The 20,195-nt window shown below is 31.2% G+C and overlaps 1 protein-coding gene across 4 annotated transcripts in view; it reads left to right on the top strand.

Annotated features, from left to right (window-relative positions):
* LOC143070784 (fibroblast growth factor receptor 2-like) overlaps positions 1-19,064 on the top strand; it is a 55,342-nt gene extending 36,278 nt beyond the window's left edge. For all 4 annotated transcript variants that reach the window (XM_076244929.1, XM_076244940.1, XM_076244933.1 and 1 more), the window contains 6 exons: positions 971-1,106; positions 3,280-3,476; positions 3,949-4,112; positions 7,588-7,700; positions 13,466-13,576; positions 14,846-19,064. In XM_076244929.1, coding sequence (XP_076101044.1) covers positions 971-1,106; positions 3,280-3,476; positions 3,949-4,112; positions 7,588-7,700; positions 13,466-13,576; positions 14,846-14,991 — 867 coding nt within the window. In that variant the 3' untranslated portion in view covers positions 14,992-19,064. The remainder of the gene's footprint in view (positions 1-970; positions 1,107-3,279; positions 3,477-3,948; positions 4,113-7,587; positions 7,701-13,465; positions 13,577-14,845) is intronic.
* Positions 19,065-20,195: the final 1,131 nt, after the last annotated feature.

The following is a 20,195-nucleotide window of genomic DNA, read 5'->3' on the forward strand; positions in this document are numbered from 1 at the left end:
TTATTAAAAATACATGTTGTGCCGTATCTCAGAAACTATTTATGATTATTCCATAAATCTTCACACACTTTTTAGTTATATTAAAACCACAAAAGGAAGATTCAGATTTTTTTTTGGTGGTGATGGTCCAAACTGTTTAGGAATTACGGGCCAAGACCAGTATTTTTCTATCTTTATCTATATAGTCAATCTAGACTTCAAAAAAAGAGTGACGAAAGATACCAGAGGAACAGTCAAACTTATAAATCAACTAAAATAAATTGACAACATGCACCTGGCTAAAAATAAAAAAGACAAACAATAGAACACATGACACAACATAGGAAAATAAAGAATAAGCAACACGAATCCCATCAAAAATTGGGGGTCATCTCAGGTGCTCCAGAATGGTAAGCAGATTCTGCTCCACATGTGGCACCCGTCATGTTGCTTATGTAATAACAAGTCCGGTAAATAGTCTAATTTGGTAGGTCACATTCATGAAAGGGAAGGGGATTGTAGTAACAACATAAGGAACATATCCGATATCATTTGTGAAACAGTTATTTCATAACTTCAACTTATTAATACCTCAAGTAGAAGGTTGCATTGGGATTTTCACACCAAAATGTATGTCGCTTGAAAAATGTCTCACTGAGTCATGAAATGTTTACAGATATGGTGTGTCTGAATGATCTTGATGTGAATGTTTCTTTAAATTTAATTTCTTATTGTCTGTTGATAAGTTTATCTTGCTGTTAAAAAGTGTTATACAATAGTATATATACATGTGTATATTTAAAAAACTGACTGCATGACAAATCTCAAGTGACTTAAGAAAATAATGTGATTCTAATTGTCTAGTTTATTGAAATATTTTCTTTTTTTTCACTTTTTTTATAATTTATTGTCTTAGTTCACTTTTTTGAAAATTTTGCTTTTCAATGTTTTATATACTCATCCTCTAATGCTGTTTTATTTGATATTTTAGCAATCCATGGTGAATTTAAGTCACCCAGAAATACTGACAATAAAGAATGTAACAAAAGATAATGCTGGATGGTATGGTTGCTTGATTTCTATTCCACTTGGTAGATATTACCAGACTGCCTGGCTAACAGTTTTAGGTAAAGGCTTAGATAAGAATGAGAAATGTTTGTTTTTCACCAAGAAATAATACGTCTTAGAGCAAAATATTCACATAAAAATGATTTAATCGTTTGGAGAATTTAATTATCAATTTTCGATTACATCATTATCAATAAATTTTTTATAGACTGTCATAAAAATAGGAGGTTTGGCATCATGAAAATTGGAAATGTACAGTTTTTTCTTAAAAAATTAATTCTTTTAATGCCGCCACAACTGAAACGTCATATTATTTTACCCCTGTCAGTGTCTCTCTGTATGTCATTCCCATTATGGGTTTACAGTTATTCCACTTAACTCCTCCTACAGTTTGAATTCTAGGAAGTTTTCACTCTGATGTCTGTTTGTAGTCTTTGTACATGTATTGAAGGTGTGCATGTGGTCAGGGTTTTGATTTTGTTTAATATTTGCTCTTAATCATTTTTTGTAGTAGTTACTTGCATAAGGGGAGCTCGCATACAGATAATTGTCCTACAGTTTTATGCTAGGAAGTGTTCACTTAGTTGGTGGTTTTTCCATTTTTTGTGCATGGGGTCAGGATTTTGATTCTTATTTATATTTGCTCTTTTGGGTGATAATATAATTTACCTTTGTCATATTTAAGGTAAAGTGTTAGACAGGTATTTTTAAATAAGACTTTGCATCTGCAGGGGCATCATTTGTGTCTGTCAAAGAAATCCAACATTGACTTTGCTATAAAACAGTTTCAGAGTGAAGTGTGGCCAGGGATTTCACTTAGTCTAGTTTGTATTGTGTAATAATTAAATTTTGTATGTCATACATGTGATTCTTCCGATGGGAGTCGAAATCTCTTGTTTTTCAGACCCTCTTCCATCCCTCCCATTAAAATTTGAAATCTACAACTTTTGAAAATGTCAACATCGAAAAAGTTTCAGTAAACATTTTTGTTTACAGAATTAAAACTGACAGGGTAAAACTCTTGAGAAACTCGAAATTGATATCGGAAAAGTCTGTAAAAACAGAAGGTCACCATTTCTTTTTCTTGTTTTTGTGTCGTAAGGTAAATAGCTTCGAGTAATCAATGAAGGTGTTTATTATTAGACTATATATACAGCAATAACAAATTATTGGCAATTACCTGGTCATCAACTAGCTAGTTTAAGACACACGTCTGGATGATTAAAAGTGAAATACTGACAATGGATTAAGATGTAAAAAAAAAGACTTTAATTTGATGCTGTTGAAAACATTGAACAGTTATAGTACTGAACCTCAAAGACAAATGTCTTAATGAAATCAAATACGATATTTATGGCTTGTTTTCTATCTAAACCAATGGAATACCTAAGTATAAGTATGTTTGTCTTTGAAAATTCTAAATTTTTATAATTTGATGAAATGCAAACTATGTTATCCCATAGACATATAATGTATTATACATGTATGTCTCTGTTATTACCAAATACCCTAGCAACAAATTAAAAACAACCAATTATCTAGCCATATTTTCTCTGCCTGGAGATCTGATTTTAAATTGTACAAGTCAAGTGCCATTGGGTCAAGATCATGCTTACTACACTTCTTGCCAAGCTGACTATGGTGACCCTAATGACTTTATTAAACATATTGAGACAGCTACCTACCAGAAAGCCACTGCTCAATAGTGTTACCAAAGTTGACATTATGTAGCTTAAGCAGAGATACTTTTTACCAACTATATATGATGGCTGATCACTTTATCTTAACTTTATATATGTAATAAATAAATATTTGAAACCCCCTTATCTTATATTTCTATCAAGTAAAAATGGCTATGCAGGTGCTTAAAGTATAGAACACTTACAAAAAAGGAGAATAAGCAGTTTTAACACCAAAAATAATCATGGCGTTCATCGTTAAAAATGTTGAATTTGATACACACTTTAGAGTAACTTATGTAGTGGGTTATACAGTGTGCACCACATTTTTTTTAATGATATTATTCCTTCATAGACAGAAAAAAATATTACAATCATTCCTAAAATAAAGACTTTTAACAATTAAAAGTTTGATGAGGAGGAAAAAAGGATTGAATTGGATATAAATATTGTAGATAAGCCAGCTATTGAGCTGACACATATTTACCATTTCCTTTCAAACATATTATTTCATCTTTTGAAAACTTTTTAATTACAAATACTTTAATTGCAGATGAACAAGCAGAAGCAGTAGACATTAGGTCAGGAGGAACAAACGATAAAGAGCAAATAGTAATCTACATTATCGGTGGTGTCGCATCAGTAGTTGTTCTCTTCCTGTTACTCCTGATATTTATATGTTATAGACGTTACAAGAGGGTTCAGTCCAGCAAATATAGAAATGTCAAGAGAGTAATTGTCATGACACAGGCTAGTTTCAATATTCAAACATATTTTATTACTGATAAGTTCAAATACAAGTGCACAAAAAAGAATATGTTTGACTTATTCGGTTATAATTAGGAAATGAAGTTTTATGAGGAAGTTGTCTTTATATGGTGTAAAAGTTACAAAGTAAGTCTTAAGAAAGGAAGATTATTGAGATTCATTAAATGTTCATCAGTAATGTTTAGATTATGAAAATAGAGATATTCAATCTAGACAGAATCTAATTTAGTTTTAAGGAAGTTTTTGTCAATTTTAGATTTGAATATTTATAACAGCTTTGCATCTGGACTTGCTTCATTTATTATTAGCGATAGTCTGTGTGCTCTTCAAACTTTTATGATGTTTATTTCTATTACAAAATCATGATAATTAAAAAAATGACATGGATTTGCACACAAATTTGAAACAGGTATACATTTTAATTTCATATCAGAATGTTTTGCATCAATTCCAGAATGAGAATTACCATCCATACAAATCTTATGATGGTACACAACCATTTGTTTTACCCTCAATCAGAATTGAACCTGGTCCAAGAAGACGCTTGTCATCTGATTTGACCATGATGTCAGAGTATGATCTCCCTCTGGACAAACACTGGGAATTTAGACGGCAACAGTAAGTTAAAGCATAACATTGACCATTCCATGAAAGTTATCATACTGTAAAGACATATATATTGACTCATGACAACATTTTAACTTATATCTGTCGACCCACAAATAGCATTGCTCACTGTTTCTGACATCCAGATTGTTTCTTTGGTTAAAAGCTGTATAATGACCTGATATTTGATTGGTTGTATCAATTTTCAGATGAATTCAATAGATATTGTAACCACTGTAGTATGAAATATAACAAGAAGTTTTTCCAAAAACTCTTTTTTTCCAAGGTTTAACATTTTTTCATATATATACTGGAATCATTAGGGCTCAACAATAACACTTGTCTGATTGTCTTGTACTGGAGGATAAAAAGGTCAGACAAGTAAAAGCTATATCAATATTAATTTAATTTAACAGGTTTATATGCTCTTATAATATACTAGATTATGGAGTGTGTGTCCGAGCGAGAATATTTAGTCAGACGTCAGTCGCTACCCTGATATACCCTATCTTTTTTGGGTAATTAATACAGATAGCGTTTGACATCTTTAGCTGAACAGATTTATCATTTTTTCATAACTTAATTCATTGTATGCTGGTTCATATTCTGGACACCAGTCTTTGCTCCTTTCTAATATAATTCACAAACAAAAAACAAATAGGAAGCTTAGAAATGGAAAAATATTAAATACTTAACTCGTTCAAAGGGTAATTACACGTCTCAATCTTCAAAATCGCCTATCTAAAAATACTACCATCGCTAACATTTTTAAAAATAAAAATCGTGGTTACCCTTCTATCGATAAGTGTCATGCCAAAAAATGAGTAACATGTCCCTGTCTTTCCACCAACAATACGGTAAGGTCCACACTTAATGGTCGCTCATTTTCTTTAAAATTTGAAACTGATATAACTTGAAAAACAAACAGTCTTATTTATTTACTCACATGAAACAAACCAGGATGCGGTATTCAGTACGTAGGTTAAACTGGTCGATATTTATCTAAACGCACTCAAGAAAATAACCCAATAAATTCAAAAGTATCATTTATCAACACCTTAAGAAGCACAGTCATCTTATCAAATATTTAGCAGTTCAACCTTTGGAAGAAGTAAATAAGCAGCCTGGTGAATCTCATTCAAAGTTTGTACAATCACGGAAAATAATTGAATTAAATTAGATTAAAAAATATCAAGAACCGATACTGTTAACATTTTGGATATTGTTTCTAAAACTGTTCGAAAAAAAAACTTTCTCATGGTCGTAGAAAAAATCACAATCAAAGAAAATTTCGGACCAATCACACCAATATTTCGGACCTAATTTCTATTTCAAAAAACAACAGCAGACATTATCTGTTAACAAAGCTCTGTTCATTACCGATTAATAAGTTAAATAAAATTTTAGAGGATTGCAACACAATTTCATATAGCAGTCCTAAGTACGAAATTGTTCAAATTATAATGGCATATTGTTATTCTAAACTGTTTCCTAAAATTGATCGTCCTGAAGATCATAAAAAACATTTTATTAAAATAAAGTATGTCAATAAAGGTTTTGATTTTGTAAATATTGCTGGTATTTTTAACAACCATTCTGTTAAAGAACAAATTCCTGGATATTTTGATAATACTGAGCTCCCTCTTATTTGTTATATTTACAAGAAATCTACATGGAAATTTGTGTTAAATTATAGCCAATTGTGTAAAGATTTTAATATCAGTGAAAATACACCTACTTCATGTAATTGCAGTAATTCCAAATACATTTATGGACCAATTTCCCATGTTATAACAGGAGATCTTAACATATTTCAAGACGGAGAGTTAAAATAATTCCTCAGTAAAGGACCTAATTATCTTCCCCAGTCAATTATAAATTGGAATGAGTGTCGTAATATCATCCATGACTCACTCTGTACTTACTGTATGAAATGGATAAAACTGGAAAAAGCTGACAAAAAATTCGACTTTATAATAAAAACAAGATACAAATCCAATGAATTTACATTGACATGCCTATCAGACGGTGCCTCATATGCAAGTCTGATTTGACTTGGCATTGTTAAAAAGTAGATCCTAAGTTCTGTGACATGACTAGTTTCAGTTTTTCTTGACTAATAATTTTTGAAAAATATTTAAAAAGATATAAAACTAACTTCTGTTCTATTGTTTTAAATTTCTTTTGTTCCTTGAATCAACTTATAATGCAAAGTCCTCCTGGACAAGTTGAAAAAAATGTTATTGTAGAGGCCTGATCATGCAATACAATGTGAGAAACTTGATTTTCTGGTAATTTTTTAAAAGAGCAAATATAACATTCTCACATTACCTAGATAAAAAAAAACATGTGTCTCGGTACAAAATTGTTCAAAAACACTGAAAATTGTAAATCATTAGTAATAAATGGTTTAACCCATTAAAACATTTAATCCATCACTGCAAATGTTTGCACCTGTCCTAAGTCAGGAATCTGATGTACAGTAGTTGTAGTTTGTTTATATAATTTATATGTGTTTCTCGTTTCTTGTTTTTAGCTCACCTGGCCCGAAGGTCCAAGTGAGCTTTTCTCATCACTTGGCGTCCGTCATCCATCGTCGTTAACTTTTATAAAAATCTTCTCCTCTGAAACTACTGAGCCAAATTTAACCAAACATGGCCAAAACATTATTAGGGTATCTAGTTTAAAAGTTGTGTCCAGTGACCCGGCCAACCAACCAAGATGGCCGCCAGGGCTAAATATAGAACATAGGGGTAAAATGCAGCTTTTGGTTTATAACTCAAAAACCAAAGCATTTAGAACAAATCTGACATAGAGTGAAATTGTTTATCAGGTCAAGATCTATCTGCCCTAAAAATTTTAGATGAATCGGACAACCTTTTGTTGGGTTGCTACCCCTGAATTTTGCTGTTTTTGGTTATTATCTTGAATATTATCATGATTATAATAGATAGAGATAAACTAAACAGCAATAATGTTCAGCAAAGTAAGTTTTACAAATAAGTCAACATAACCGAAATGGTCAGTTGACCCCTTTAGGAGTTATTGCCCTTTATAGTCAATATTTAACCATTTTTCATAAATCTTAGTTATCACCAAAACACAATTTTGTCATGTCCTTGAATATTCACATAGACAAAAGTGAGCGACACAGGCTCTTTAGAGCCTCTGGTTTTATATAGATTAGAAAGTTGGTTTTCCCGTTTGAATGGTTTTACTCTAGTAATTTTGGGGCCCTTTATAGCTTGTTGTTCAGTGTGAGCCAAGGCTCTGTGTTAAGGCCGTACATTGACATATAATGGTTTACTTTTATAAATTGTCATTTGGATGGAGAGTTGTCTCATTGGCACTCATACCATATCTTCTTATATCTAAGAAAATGTGTACAACTATTAGAATTTTATTTAGTTATATATATATGGTTACATCAATCAGTATCTCAATATCTAAATGAATATGAGATGAAATAATTTATTTATTGTTATAGGTTATCACTTGGTGAACCTCTTGGGGAAGGAGCATTTGGTAAAGTTTTTAAAGCAGAAACTGTTGGTTTAAATAAAGCTCCAACAACTGCCATAGCAGTCAAGATGTTGAAGGGTAAAATTTACTTATATATTTTAGATCAAAAGTCAAATAGTATTAAAGAAAACTGGATTTATGCTTAGGTTTTCTTTTTTTATTAGACAAGCATAAAATTTTGGGAAATAAGAATTGAATTTTTTCCATCTTTTTTATCTTTATTGAAAAATTTGCATTGTTATGGCCCTGCAACGAATATGGCCCGCAACAAAGATGTCGGTGCCATATAGTTTTATCCATGTCCGTAATTCGGTCATTCCGTAATTCTGTCATTCCGTCATTCCATCATTCTGTCATTCCCTAATTCCACAACTAGGAATTGTTAAGTTTCAGTTTTGTTCCGCTTGGCTCATTTTTGCTATAATTATGGGCTTTGAACTTTGATAATTTTTTGAAAATCACAGTTAAAAGGATGAATTGTTTGAGTATAAAGGACAAGATTATAAATATCCAATTAATGTTCTGATTCAAACAATAAAATAATTACAAATCAATTAATGTCATTAGTGCTGTAATGAATTGTTAAAATCTCAATACTTTTATTTTTTGTTTGATGATTCTAGCTGTTAATCTGGATTATCCCACCTCAATCAACAGGCCTTGAAGTAATAAATATTTGAGTCAGTTTTTTGTACTTAAACAAATAAAAACCAATCAAAATGCTGGATTTTATGTTTTGAGCAAGATTTTTGTGCTCCGAGCACTGAGCAAAGTTTTATGACTTCAACCCCAGGTCTAATGAATGTCAAAACAAATCAGTGACAGGTTGACCTTGTTCCTAATTAAATTTGTTCAGGTTACAATTATGTGATAATCATGTTTTCAATCATAATTTCTTGAAAGGTTTTAAACAGTTGTTTAAAAGTTGAAAAGTTACAAAGTAAAAACGTATTTATAAAAATAAACTTCTCATAGAATAAATCATCACTTTACAATATTATGTCACATGACTGACCAACATGACTTGTGATCACCTGATATATTATATGGTTTATCTTTTCAAAATGAGTGTTGTTTATTCAATTTTCATACACTTTTCTTCAACTCTTCACATACAAAACAATAAGTTATGACAACAAGGAACACAACTCTAGGCTGATTTAACCAATAACAAAAGCTTTATTGTGTCTTCAATATTAAGACAATTGGCAAATTTCCGGATTGCAAAACATATTGACAAATTTACACGAAAAACGTAACAACAAAGATATAAAATGTATTTTATTTGAATAAAACATGACAAATCAAGAATATTAATATTATAACACATAAAAAACAATCAAGGTTTGAGCAAAAAAAATCCTTACTTTTCACTTCAATTGGAAATTTCTTGGTCCAATTTTGGACCTGAAAAAAAACTAAGAAAATATTTGTAGTCATGTATAACACACAGGGTATAAATGTAAATGTGTTCGTTATACATACCAAAAGACAGTACTCCTTATTACATAAACATGGATAGTTTGTAGGATCGATTAAAACCCATTTTAATGTCCCATTTATTATGCCCCATTTTGGTGCATTATGTTTTCTGTTCTGTGCGTCCATTCATTCGTTCTTTTGTCTGTCCATTTGTTCATCTGTCCATCCATTGGTTCGTTCTTCCGTCCGTTTGTCCTTCCGTCTGTCTGTCCCGCTTCAGGTTAAAGGATTGGTTAAAATTTTTGGTAGAGGTAGTTTTTGATGAAGTTGAAGTCCAATCAACTTGAAACTTAGGGCTCATGTTTTCTATTTTATAATCTTTGTAATTTTTATGCCAAACTAGAAATTTTCCCCCATTTTCAAGGTCCACTGAACATAGAAAATAATAGTGTGGATGGGCTATTCATGTACTGGGGACACATTCTTGTTAGCTATAACCATTTGAGCTTATGTTATCACTAATGACTTGGCCTCCATCATCATCTGTTGTTAACTATTTCAAAAAACCTTCTCTGAAACTACTGGGCCAAAGATTTCAAACTTTAACAAAAAAAAATTTCCTTAATGATCTGGTATCTTGCTTATAAATTGTATCCGAAGTTTTGATCCATCGACAAACATGGCTGCCATTGTTGGGTTCCTGCCACTAAATTGGTTATTTTAAGGATTTTTTTTAGTTTTTGTATGAAATTAATTAAAGATAAAGATAAACTGTAAACAGCAAAAAATGTTCAGCAAAGTAACATCTTCAAAAATGTTTTTTATGACAAAAATTATCAATTGACCCGTTACGGAGTTATTGACCTTTAAGGAAAATTACACAAGTTGTTTTATTTTTTTTTTAACTATATAAATCTTCGCAAATGAATTTAGTATAAATTTGTATTTTATTTCCTTGTACTTCAAGAAACAAAGACACTATGGTTAAAATGGAACAAATGGGTAAAATGCATTTATTTGCTTTTAATGAAAATATGACAGATACAATGAACATTGTATTGGCATTTGTAAGCCTCTTATTATTAAATATAAATTGAAAAGCAAAAACAGTCATTGATGAAAGATTTAAGCAAAAAAACAAACTTGTGAGCAATGCAAGCTCTGCTTGTTCTATTGGGGATCCAAGGCAGTGGCGTAGCCAGGGTTGAAATGATGTGGATGTTTTGCCGAGTCGAGCGAGCCGAAAAATGTTTTGGACCTTTTTGTGCAGAAAATATTTTTTATTTAAGCACATGTACTCCCCCAGAATCCGACACTAGTTAGATTTTTGTTTAAATTCAAAATACCCACCAATTCATATATTTATATTTTTAACCAAATTTTATTGTTTTCTTGAAACTACCATCATTCAATTCATAAATATTTGATGTAAAGTTTCCCCCCCAATCTTCTATTTGACATATCAAAAACCGTTTAAACGGACTCCATTACAGCGGCACTTCTGTATAATTTAGGAACTTCTGAGTATAGGAACTGAAGTGACTTCTCTTTCCAGGAATTTGAGTCTACAACCTTTGATTTTTTATTACTGAGCTAAACGCATGCAGGAGACATAAAAATACCGGGCGTCCGATCGTCCGGTATTGTTAGCACTCTCATGTGTACAATTCATGTCAGATTAAGTGAAACTCATATCATAAGCAATGTCTTTGACAATTTTGAAAATAATTCGTAATCAAATATTTTTAACTAGTAATGTCCCTTTGAAATATAAATTGTAATGGAAATCCCATTTCATTTGCTGTGAAGCTTTTATTTCTTTTTATACGACCGCAAATTTTGAAAAAATTTTCGTCGTATATTGCTATCACGTTGGCGTCGTCGTCGTCGTCGTCGTCGTCGTCGTCGTCCGAATACTTTTAGTTTTCGCACTCTAACTTTAGTAAAAGTGAAAAGAAATCTATGAAATTTTAACACAAGGTTTATGACCACAAAAGGAAGGTTGGGATTGATTTTGGGAGTTTTGGTCCCAACATTTTAGGAATTAGGGGCCAAAAAGGGCCTAAATAAGCATTTTCTTGGTTTTCGCACTATAACTTTAGTTTAAGTTAATAGAAACCTATGAAATGTTGACACAAGGTTTATGACCACAAAAGAAAGGTTGGGATTGATTTTGGGAGTTTTGGTTCCAACAGTTTAGGAATTAGGGGCCAAAAAAGGGCCCAAATAAGCATTATTCTTGGTTTTCGCACAATAACTTTAGTATAAGTGAATAGATATCTATAAAATTTCAACACAAGGTGTATGACCACAAAAGGAAGGTTGGTATTGATTTTTGGAGTTTTTGTCCTAACAGTTTAGGAATAAGGGGCCCAAAGGGTTCAAAATTAAACTTTGTTTGATTTCATCAAAAATTAAATAATTGGGGTTCTTTAATATGCTGAATCTAACTGTGTATGTAGATTCTTAATTTTTGGTCCCGTTTTCAAATTGGTCTTCATTAAGGTCCAAAGGGTCCAAAATTAAACTAAGTTTGATTTTAACAAAAATTAAATTCTTGGGCTTCTTTGATATGCTGAATCTAAACATGTACTTAGATTTTTGATTATGGGCCCAGTTTTCAAGTTGGTCCAAACAGGATTCAAAATTATTATATTAAGTATTGTGCAATAGCAAGAAATTTTCAATTGAACAGTATTCAGCAATAGCAAGAAATCTTCAATTGTACAGTATTGTGCAATAGCAAGAAATTTTCAATTGCACAGTATGGTTCAATAGCAAGAAATCTTCAATTGACAGTATTGCGCAATAGCAAGAAATATCTTATTGCACAATATTGTGAAATAGCAATCAATTTTCAGTTATTTGGAGTTATCTTTCTTTGTCCAGAATAGATATTTGTGCAATAGCAAGATATTTTCAATATTCTTTGAAAATTTGAGTTATCTTTCTTTGTCCAGAATAGTAGTTTAATCAACTTAAATCATTGTTTTATACAATATACAATGTATTTTCACTTTTACTACCAACTGATAAATTAAAACAATCTTTACCATTCAGTGATAAAAAGCACTTTTTTTACATTTTAATATTTTATGATGTATTTAAATGAGCAGTTATTGTTGCAAACTCCATTAGAAATTTGAATTAAGATCAGTTTTGGAATAAGGAAAAGGGGGATGTGAAAACAAAATTGGGGGGGGGGGGGGGGTCAATTTTTCTCATTTCATATTTCATAAATAAAAAGAAAATTTCTTCAAACATTTTTTTGAGAGGATTAATATTCAACAGCATAGCGATTTTTTTTTTTAAGTTCATTAGACCACATTCATTCTGTGTCACCAACCTATGCTGTGTCAACTATTTAATCACAATCCAAATTTAGAGCTGAATCCAGCTTGAATGTTGTGTCCATACTTTCCCCAACCATTCAGGGTTCAACCTCTGCGGTCGTATAAAGCTGCGCCCTGCGGAGCATCTGGTTAGATATTAAAAAAGAAAAAGAAATAAAAGTTTTTTTTAGTTATTCCCTTGTTCCTTGGCCTTTGATAGATAAAATATGACATGTAATGTGCATGGCGGGGAATATTGGATCTTTGTTCTTTACTGAATAAAAATAAAATTAGTATTTGAACCTAAATAGAAACAGGAATTCATAAGCCTAGGACTTATCACGATCTATTACAAATTGATTTGTTTTATCACGTCGTTTACAATATCGCAAGAAACGATATCAGGATATGGTGTTTTAGTTGTTAGTTACTATAGTCAAATGAGAAGCCATCCCTCCACTAGGTTCAATTTCAGATGAAACATGTCCACGGGTCTGCGTATCAGTCCTCTCCGCTTGCCTTAGCTGATGACATAGACTATTTATACGAAGAAAAGTTAACTTGAAACACTATTCTGCGATTCATGTATCAAACTAAATTATCCTAAATGAAAGACCAGGCATACTGCTTCGAAAATGATTGGATGTTATCCTCATATCCTCAGCCTTGTTACATTTTGATACTTCCGAGTTAAACTGCTGTTTTTTTTATTTTTGTTTTGTCAAAATGATGTGGATGCTTGAGCATCTGAGCATACATGCAAGCTATGCCACTGCAAGGGGAGGGTTCCTGATCAATGTTTTTGAATGGGGACATATAGTCCTGGGTTGGGACAAATTACTTTTGATTCATTAACATTAGTTTGATACCAATTTTCGTGGGTACAGGTGAACATTGAATTCAAATGTTCATTGAATAACATATTTTGAATAGGCTTTGAATACAGAGATTGGAAAAATTACAAAATCAAATATCCACGATTATGCAAGTTTTAAGCAATCCATGAAAATGAATGAATCCACAGTATTCTTTGAATGTGACCAATGGTTTTATCGATTAATAATTGTCAATATTATTTAAATATTTTAGAGGATGCAACCGATAGAGAATTGACAGATTTAATGCAAGAAATGGAAGTGATGAAATTAATAGGATGCCATGAAAATATTATTAATTTCCTGGGATGTTGTACACAAAATGGTAAGTGGTGTACTTTAAGGGTTAAAAACGATCTTGGTCCAATGGGCAGCACTTGTTGTCTGTCGTCCATATTAAATGTCCGTTAACTTTTAAAAAATCTTCTCCTCGAAATTACACAGGACCCATGCTCTGAGAAAACCATCAACTGCCCCCTGTCTGATTTGCTCCAAATGGTTTAGTTTCAGAGATATATACAAAAATCTGCATTTTACCCCTATGTTCCATTTTTATTCATGTGGGCCATGAGGGTTGGAAGGTGGGGTCATCTGATACATTTTTTAAAGAAAAAACATATTAATTATTATGGTCAAGTATGGTTAAATGTGTCTCAGTAGTTTCATAGAAAGAAGATTACCCACACATGTCAGATTTGCTCTAGGTGTAATACCACCATTGATTTTTCCCTATTAAAATTGAAAAAGGAAATGGGGAATGTGTCAAAGCGACAACAACTCGCCCATAGTCTTTGTTAAATTTGCACTTTTAGAAAAAATGTGCAGAATTTATCTTTGTTACAAATAAAGATATACTTGGCATGAGTAAAGTTTTATCCTGTCCAGTACTATAGAAAAAATTTAACATAACATTTGATTGCATACAAGAAAATAACCATCATTGGAACTTAACCAATCAAAGGAGTAGGAGCAATAAGGCCTTATTCGGCCCAAAAATTACTGTAAATTAAAAAGTTATCATACATATAGTAGATAAGATGCACACAGATATACAGATTATGTGACGTCATTTAAATATATTGGTAGATAAGGTGTACATCGTAGTTACAAAGCGAGTTAAAGTGGTTGTGAATCGAAATATATATATATATTATTGTGGAAATTCCAATACGTCACAAAGCAATATGGCGATTGTTTACATCAATGTTGACAATGAGTTGACAATGAGATGATGTGTTGAAACACGAAAAGGAAAATATCTCTCGAATGTGAATAAAATGCATGCAAACGTAAGTGAATCTATATATCAGATATTTTATTTAGTATAAAAGAATGCAGTATTATTCGATTTTGTTTTATAAAGAATATCAATTGTGGTAAATATAAATAATGTGTGTTGCATGAATTTAATATTTGAAATTTCAATATTTTCACAACCATAAAAGAAATTGTGTTTATTTAAATATTATGGAATCTAACATCTGAACAAGAATTTGTGTATTAATATTCATGTCACGTGATAAGATAGGCACGATAGTAGATAAGGTGCACACAGATATACAGATTATGTGACGTCATTTAAATATATTGGCAGATAAGGTGTACATCCTAGTTACAAAGCGAGTTAAAGTGGCTGTGAATCGAAATATATATATATATTATTGTGGAAATTCCAATACGTCACAAAGCAATATGGCGATTGTTTACATCAATGTTGACAATGAGTTGACAATGAGATGATGTGTTGAAACACGAAAAGGAAAATATCTCTCGAATGTGAATAAACTGCATGCAAACGTAAGTGAATCTATATATCAGATATTTTATTTAGTATAAAAGAATGCAGTATTATTCGATTTTGTTTTGTAAAGAATATCAATTGTGGTAAATGTAAATAATGTGTGTTGCATGAGTTTAATATTTGAAACTTCAATATTTTCACAACCATAAAAGAAATTGTGTTTATTTAAATATTATGGAATTATACATTTGAACAAGAATTTGTGTATTAATATTCATGTCACATGATCAGATAGGTACATGGTAGATTAGGTCCACACAGATATACAGATTATGTGACGTTATTTATATATATTAGTAGATAAGGTGTACATCGTAGTTACAAAGCGAGTTAAAGTGGCTGTTATTCGAAAATATATATATTGTTGTGGAAATTCCAATACGTCACAAAGCAATATGGCGATTGTTTACATAATAATAATAAAATTCTTTATTTAACGAAGGTAAAACATTTAACAATTACATGTTAATCTTCAAAAACTATCAATACAAATAAAAAACGTACAAAAATACATACAATATAAAATACATAATACAGTTAAATAAGCACATATGCATTCAGTAGAAGAAGAAAAAGAAATACATTAGTTTCATGCATCTTTATTCTGTTCAGTTAGAAAATAGTTTGAACAGTTGGTCATAAATGTATCTAAATTATCTATTTCTTTAATATTATTTGGTAAATTATTCCAGGTAATAAGACCAGAATATTTAAATGTTCTTTTCAAAAAATCAGAATTAGGTCTTGGTAAATGAAGAAGTGGCATGTTCACGTCCTTAATATATGCATATTTATTTGCCACTTGACTTTAAGAAGCCATCCTTTAACATATTTGGTCGGGTTCTTGTCTCTTTGACATATTCCCCATTTCCATTTTCAATTTTATCATCAACTAAAAAGTAAAACAAGACAAAGAAAATTTGCCTGTCTGTAATTGTAGGAACTTAATTTCACACAGTGGCAATTTTCACAAATAAATTTATATTCTCGCTCTATCATTTACCGAAATTGACGAAATACCTATTTGCTGTGACGATGTTTGATATTATACAAACTAAAGGCATGTAGAACAAAATCAGAAAACTTTTCCAAAGCCCGAAGTTTTTTTATTGTTTTTATTTTCTTCTTCAAAAGTTTGACAATGGAATTTGATACACAAATCCGAACATTTGAGTTTAATAAAGCATATTACACATAGAGTTTGTTCTAGAACGGGAGCCTGTCGTGAATTTAAAAGTGATGCAAAAGACGTCACACTTCTTCTGATGTCAATCGAAGTAAAACCGTTAAATATTTTAAACTAAACACTGGTGTTGTCACCATAACTAATTATGGTTTATTTCATACAACACAAACGATTTAAAATGGGCCGTGGCATTTTTGAGAAATAACTTTAAGGCCAAAATATTGGCCATGTGGCACAGATTTTCTGAATACCATTAAAGTCAATGAGGCTATCAGTTTTTACAAATACTAATAAATTGCAATTAACACCAATTAAAAGACTGATCAAATATAAAAAAAACACAAATACAGTAAAAACATTCGACACTTGAGAGTGATAAATGAACGAAGCAGACATACTGTGGTGTCATCACACGAGCAATCATATACAGGTACCATGCAGAATAGCGTGACGTTATCAATTGTTGTCAGGGTTGCCATGGTGCTGTTTGATAAAGTTTGAAGCCAGGCCGATTCTTAGCAGTCAAAGGTAAAACGTTTTTCAATGCCATGGCAGTCAAAGGGTCAATACTCTATGATAAAACCACAAAAACGTAAAACGCTTCAAATTCTACAAACTGGCATGTAGACTCCTGCTGTCCTTTTGTAGCTAAGTACAAAAAATGTACAAGGAGAAGACATCATATCTAAGTTTTATTTATCCGGTTGGGAACAAACCCTCTATATGGTGTTTATACCTGTATAGAGGGATAAAATTATTGCTGGTGCTGGAAAAATATAAAATATGTTATTTTTGTGAAGTCATGAAAGGCTATTTTATTTCTTGCCTTGATCCCTTTCTGCGACAGGAAAGTGTCACAGCAAGAATAAGCTTTTGGGTCGATCTGGCCCCACGTAGATCCGGCCCAAGTCGATCCGGCCCAACGTCGATCCATCCCATATGTAAAATCGATCCGGCCCCAATAAAAAATATATTTATCATGTATATAAGAAATAAAAATAAAGATATATATTAATTGTAATTCATAAATTTTTATGATTTTTATTATAATGTCAATAAATGTAAAAGGTGTACGGTAAAAAAATAAAAAAGACCTTTGAAAAATATCTATTTTAGATGAGTATAAAACAACTAGGTTGATTATGTTTTTATTGCAAGTTTTCTAGATTATTGGGTATATTCATATTATAACGTATATAAAAGAACTCAAACATCAACATTAATCAGCAGTAAGGCCCTGGGTTCGTTCTCCTTATTTTTATCAAGGACGCATAATACTAAAATATTAATATTATGGGTATTTAAGTTAAATAAACCTTTTCAGATATTTAAATGGTATAAATTCTCGAAATTCACGAAAACACATGAAAATAATTAAAAGTTAATGGCTTGTTTTGGAGCATTAATAGGTCATAATAATAATTCTCACTGATTGTTGTTATAATTGCCTTTGATACATTAATAATTGGAATAATCCGAATGAAACAACTGGATTATTCGGGTTAATCTTAATCAAATTGGTTACGCTTCTGCGCATGTGCACCATTAGGAAATTTAATTGTGCTTCCGAAAGTTTCAAAATAATGATATCATTTATTCATACAATCCATCTCGTGTTAAATTCAAGTATGTACGAGGAGAGTATGACTTCAAATCAATTATGCTTGAACAAAATATATATGGATTTAGTCATGTTAGTGTTTCTGTCTGTGTTCAGATCTTTAACGCAATCAAATCATATTCCAGTTTTGGACATGTGTTTTTTAGAACGAAGGTTAAAATATTTTATGTCAAAGAGAAGATGTGGTATGATTGCCAATGAGACTACTCTCCACAAGAGATCAAATGACACAGAAGTTAACAACTATAGGGCACAGTATGGCCATCAACAATTAGCAAAGCCCATACCGTATAGTCAGCTATAAAAGGCCCCGAAATGACATTGTAAAACAATTCAAACGAGAGATCTAACAGTCCAATCTATCAAAAACAAATATGTAACACATAAACAAAGGACAACCACTGAATGACCGACTCCTGACTAGGGATAGAAACATACATACAGAATGTTGCGGGGTGAGACATAAGAGGTGTGTTCATATTTGTTTTTTATTTAAGCGTTCATCCTGAGATTGCGGTACCTTTTTGGTCACTATTTATGTGTTGCGTCTAAATATGAATTGTAACACTTTATAGTGACTGAACAGGTTGATTTAACTTCCTCAAGAAACAGAAAAAGAAGACGAATTCAATGGAACAGCTCTAGACTATTTAACATGCAAGCTGATTATAGATAGATTTATAAGGATAGTAACGTAAGTTATCAATAGATTGAATAATAATGGGGATAACCAACATTTTTATGCCGCAGCCTTAGCTATGGATGTTATAGTTTGACTCGACCAAATGTTTGAAACTTATACACAATGCTTATTACGCAAAACACGGATCAAGTTTGAATTTTAGTGGCATAACTTTAACCTTTCTAGAGAAAATGTATAGTACTATCAAACACTTATCAAAGCTGGTATATAGACCAGTTACATCCCTGAATAAGTAAACATTAAATAACTAAAGAGCATTACAAATAGTATCAACAGGTCAAATAAACAAGAAAGTACGATTTGAGAGTACTCTTAGTTACTGAAAAGCCAAAAACAATTAATTAAAAAAAAATCATGCATCAGAGACTAAAATCAACTAAAACAGATCCCAGAGATTTAGTATTTCAACGTCATGAACAGTCAAAGAAGACATGACTTGTGCAATGCCAAAAATAAATGTATGCTTGTTAACATATTGAAAAATTGCTGAATTTTTCGTCGTTTTCTTTCTCAAACTTAAGTTTTCCTCAACCTAACGTTATAAAACTTATACACAATTCTTATTGCAACAAAATACAGATGAAATTCAAATTTTGATGGTGTTACTATTACTTTTCTAGAGTTATGCCCCTTTACAAATGAAAAAATTACTGAATTTGTTAGTTGGTCTATCTTTTGAAACATGCTTGGTATAATTGGTTTTTATTGTGTAGAAAGATAGTACTATTATGTTAGATGGTCTATCTTTTGAAACATGCTTGGTATAATTGGTTTTAATTGTGTAAAAAGATAGTACTATGATGTTAGATGGTCTATCTAATGAAACATGCTTGGTATAATTGGTTTTTATTGTGTAGAAAGATAGTGCTATGATGTTAGATGGTCTATCTAATGAAACATGCTTGGTATAATTGGTTTTTATTGTGTAGAAAGATAGTACTATGATATTAGTTGGTCTATCTTTTGAAACATGCTTGGTATAATTGGTTTTTATTGTGTAGAAAGATAGTACTATTATGTTAGATGGTCTATCTAATGAAACATGCTTGGTATAATTTGTTTTTATTGTGTAGAAAGATAGTACTATGATATTAGTTGGTCTATCTTTTGAAACATGCTTGGTATAATTGGTTTTTATTGTGTAGAAAGATAGAACTATGATGTTAGATGGCCTATCTCATGTAACATGCTTGGTATAATTGGTTATTATTGTGTAGAAAGATAGTACTATGATGTTAGATGGTCTATCTAATGAAACATGCTTGGTATAATTGGTTTTTATTGTGTAGAAAGATAGTACTATTATGTTAGATGGTCTATCTAATTAAACATGCTTGGTATAATTGTTTTTTATTGTGTAGAAAGATAGTACTATGATGTTAGATGGTCTATTTAATGAAACATGCTTGGTATAATTGGTTTTTATTTTGTAGAAAGATAGTACTATGATGTTAGATGGTGTATCTAATGAAACATGCTTGGTATAATTGGTTTTTATTGTGTAGAAAGATAGTACTATGATGTTAGATGGTCTATCTAATAAAACATGATTGGTATAATTGGTTTTCATTGTGTAGAAAGAACGTACTATGATGTTAGATGGTCTATCTAATGAAACATGCTTGGTATAATT

This window comes from Mytilus galloprovincialis, chromosome 1 (genome assembly GCF_965363235.1).
Source record: "Mytilus galloprovincialis chromosome 1, xbMytGall1.hap1.1, whole genome shotgun sequence".
Taxonomy (NCBI): Eukaryota; Metazoa; Mollusca; class Bivalvia; order Mytilida; family Mytilidae; genus Mytilus; species Mytilus galloprovincialis.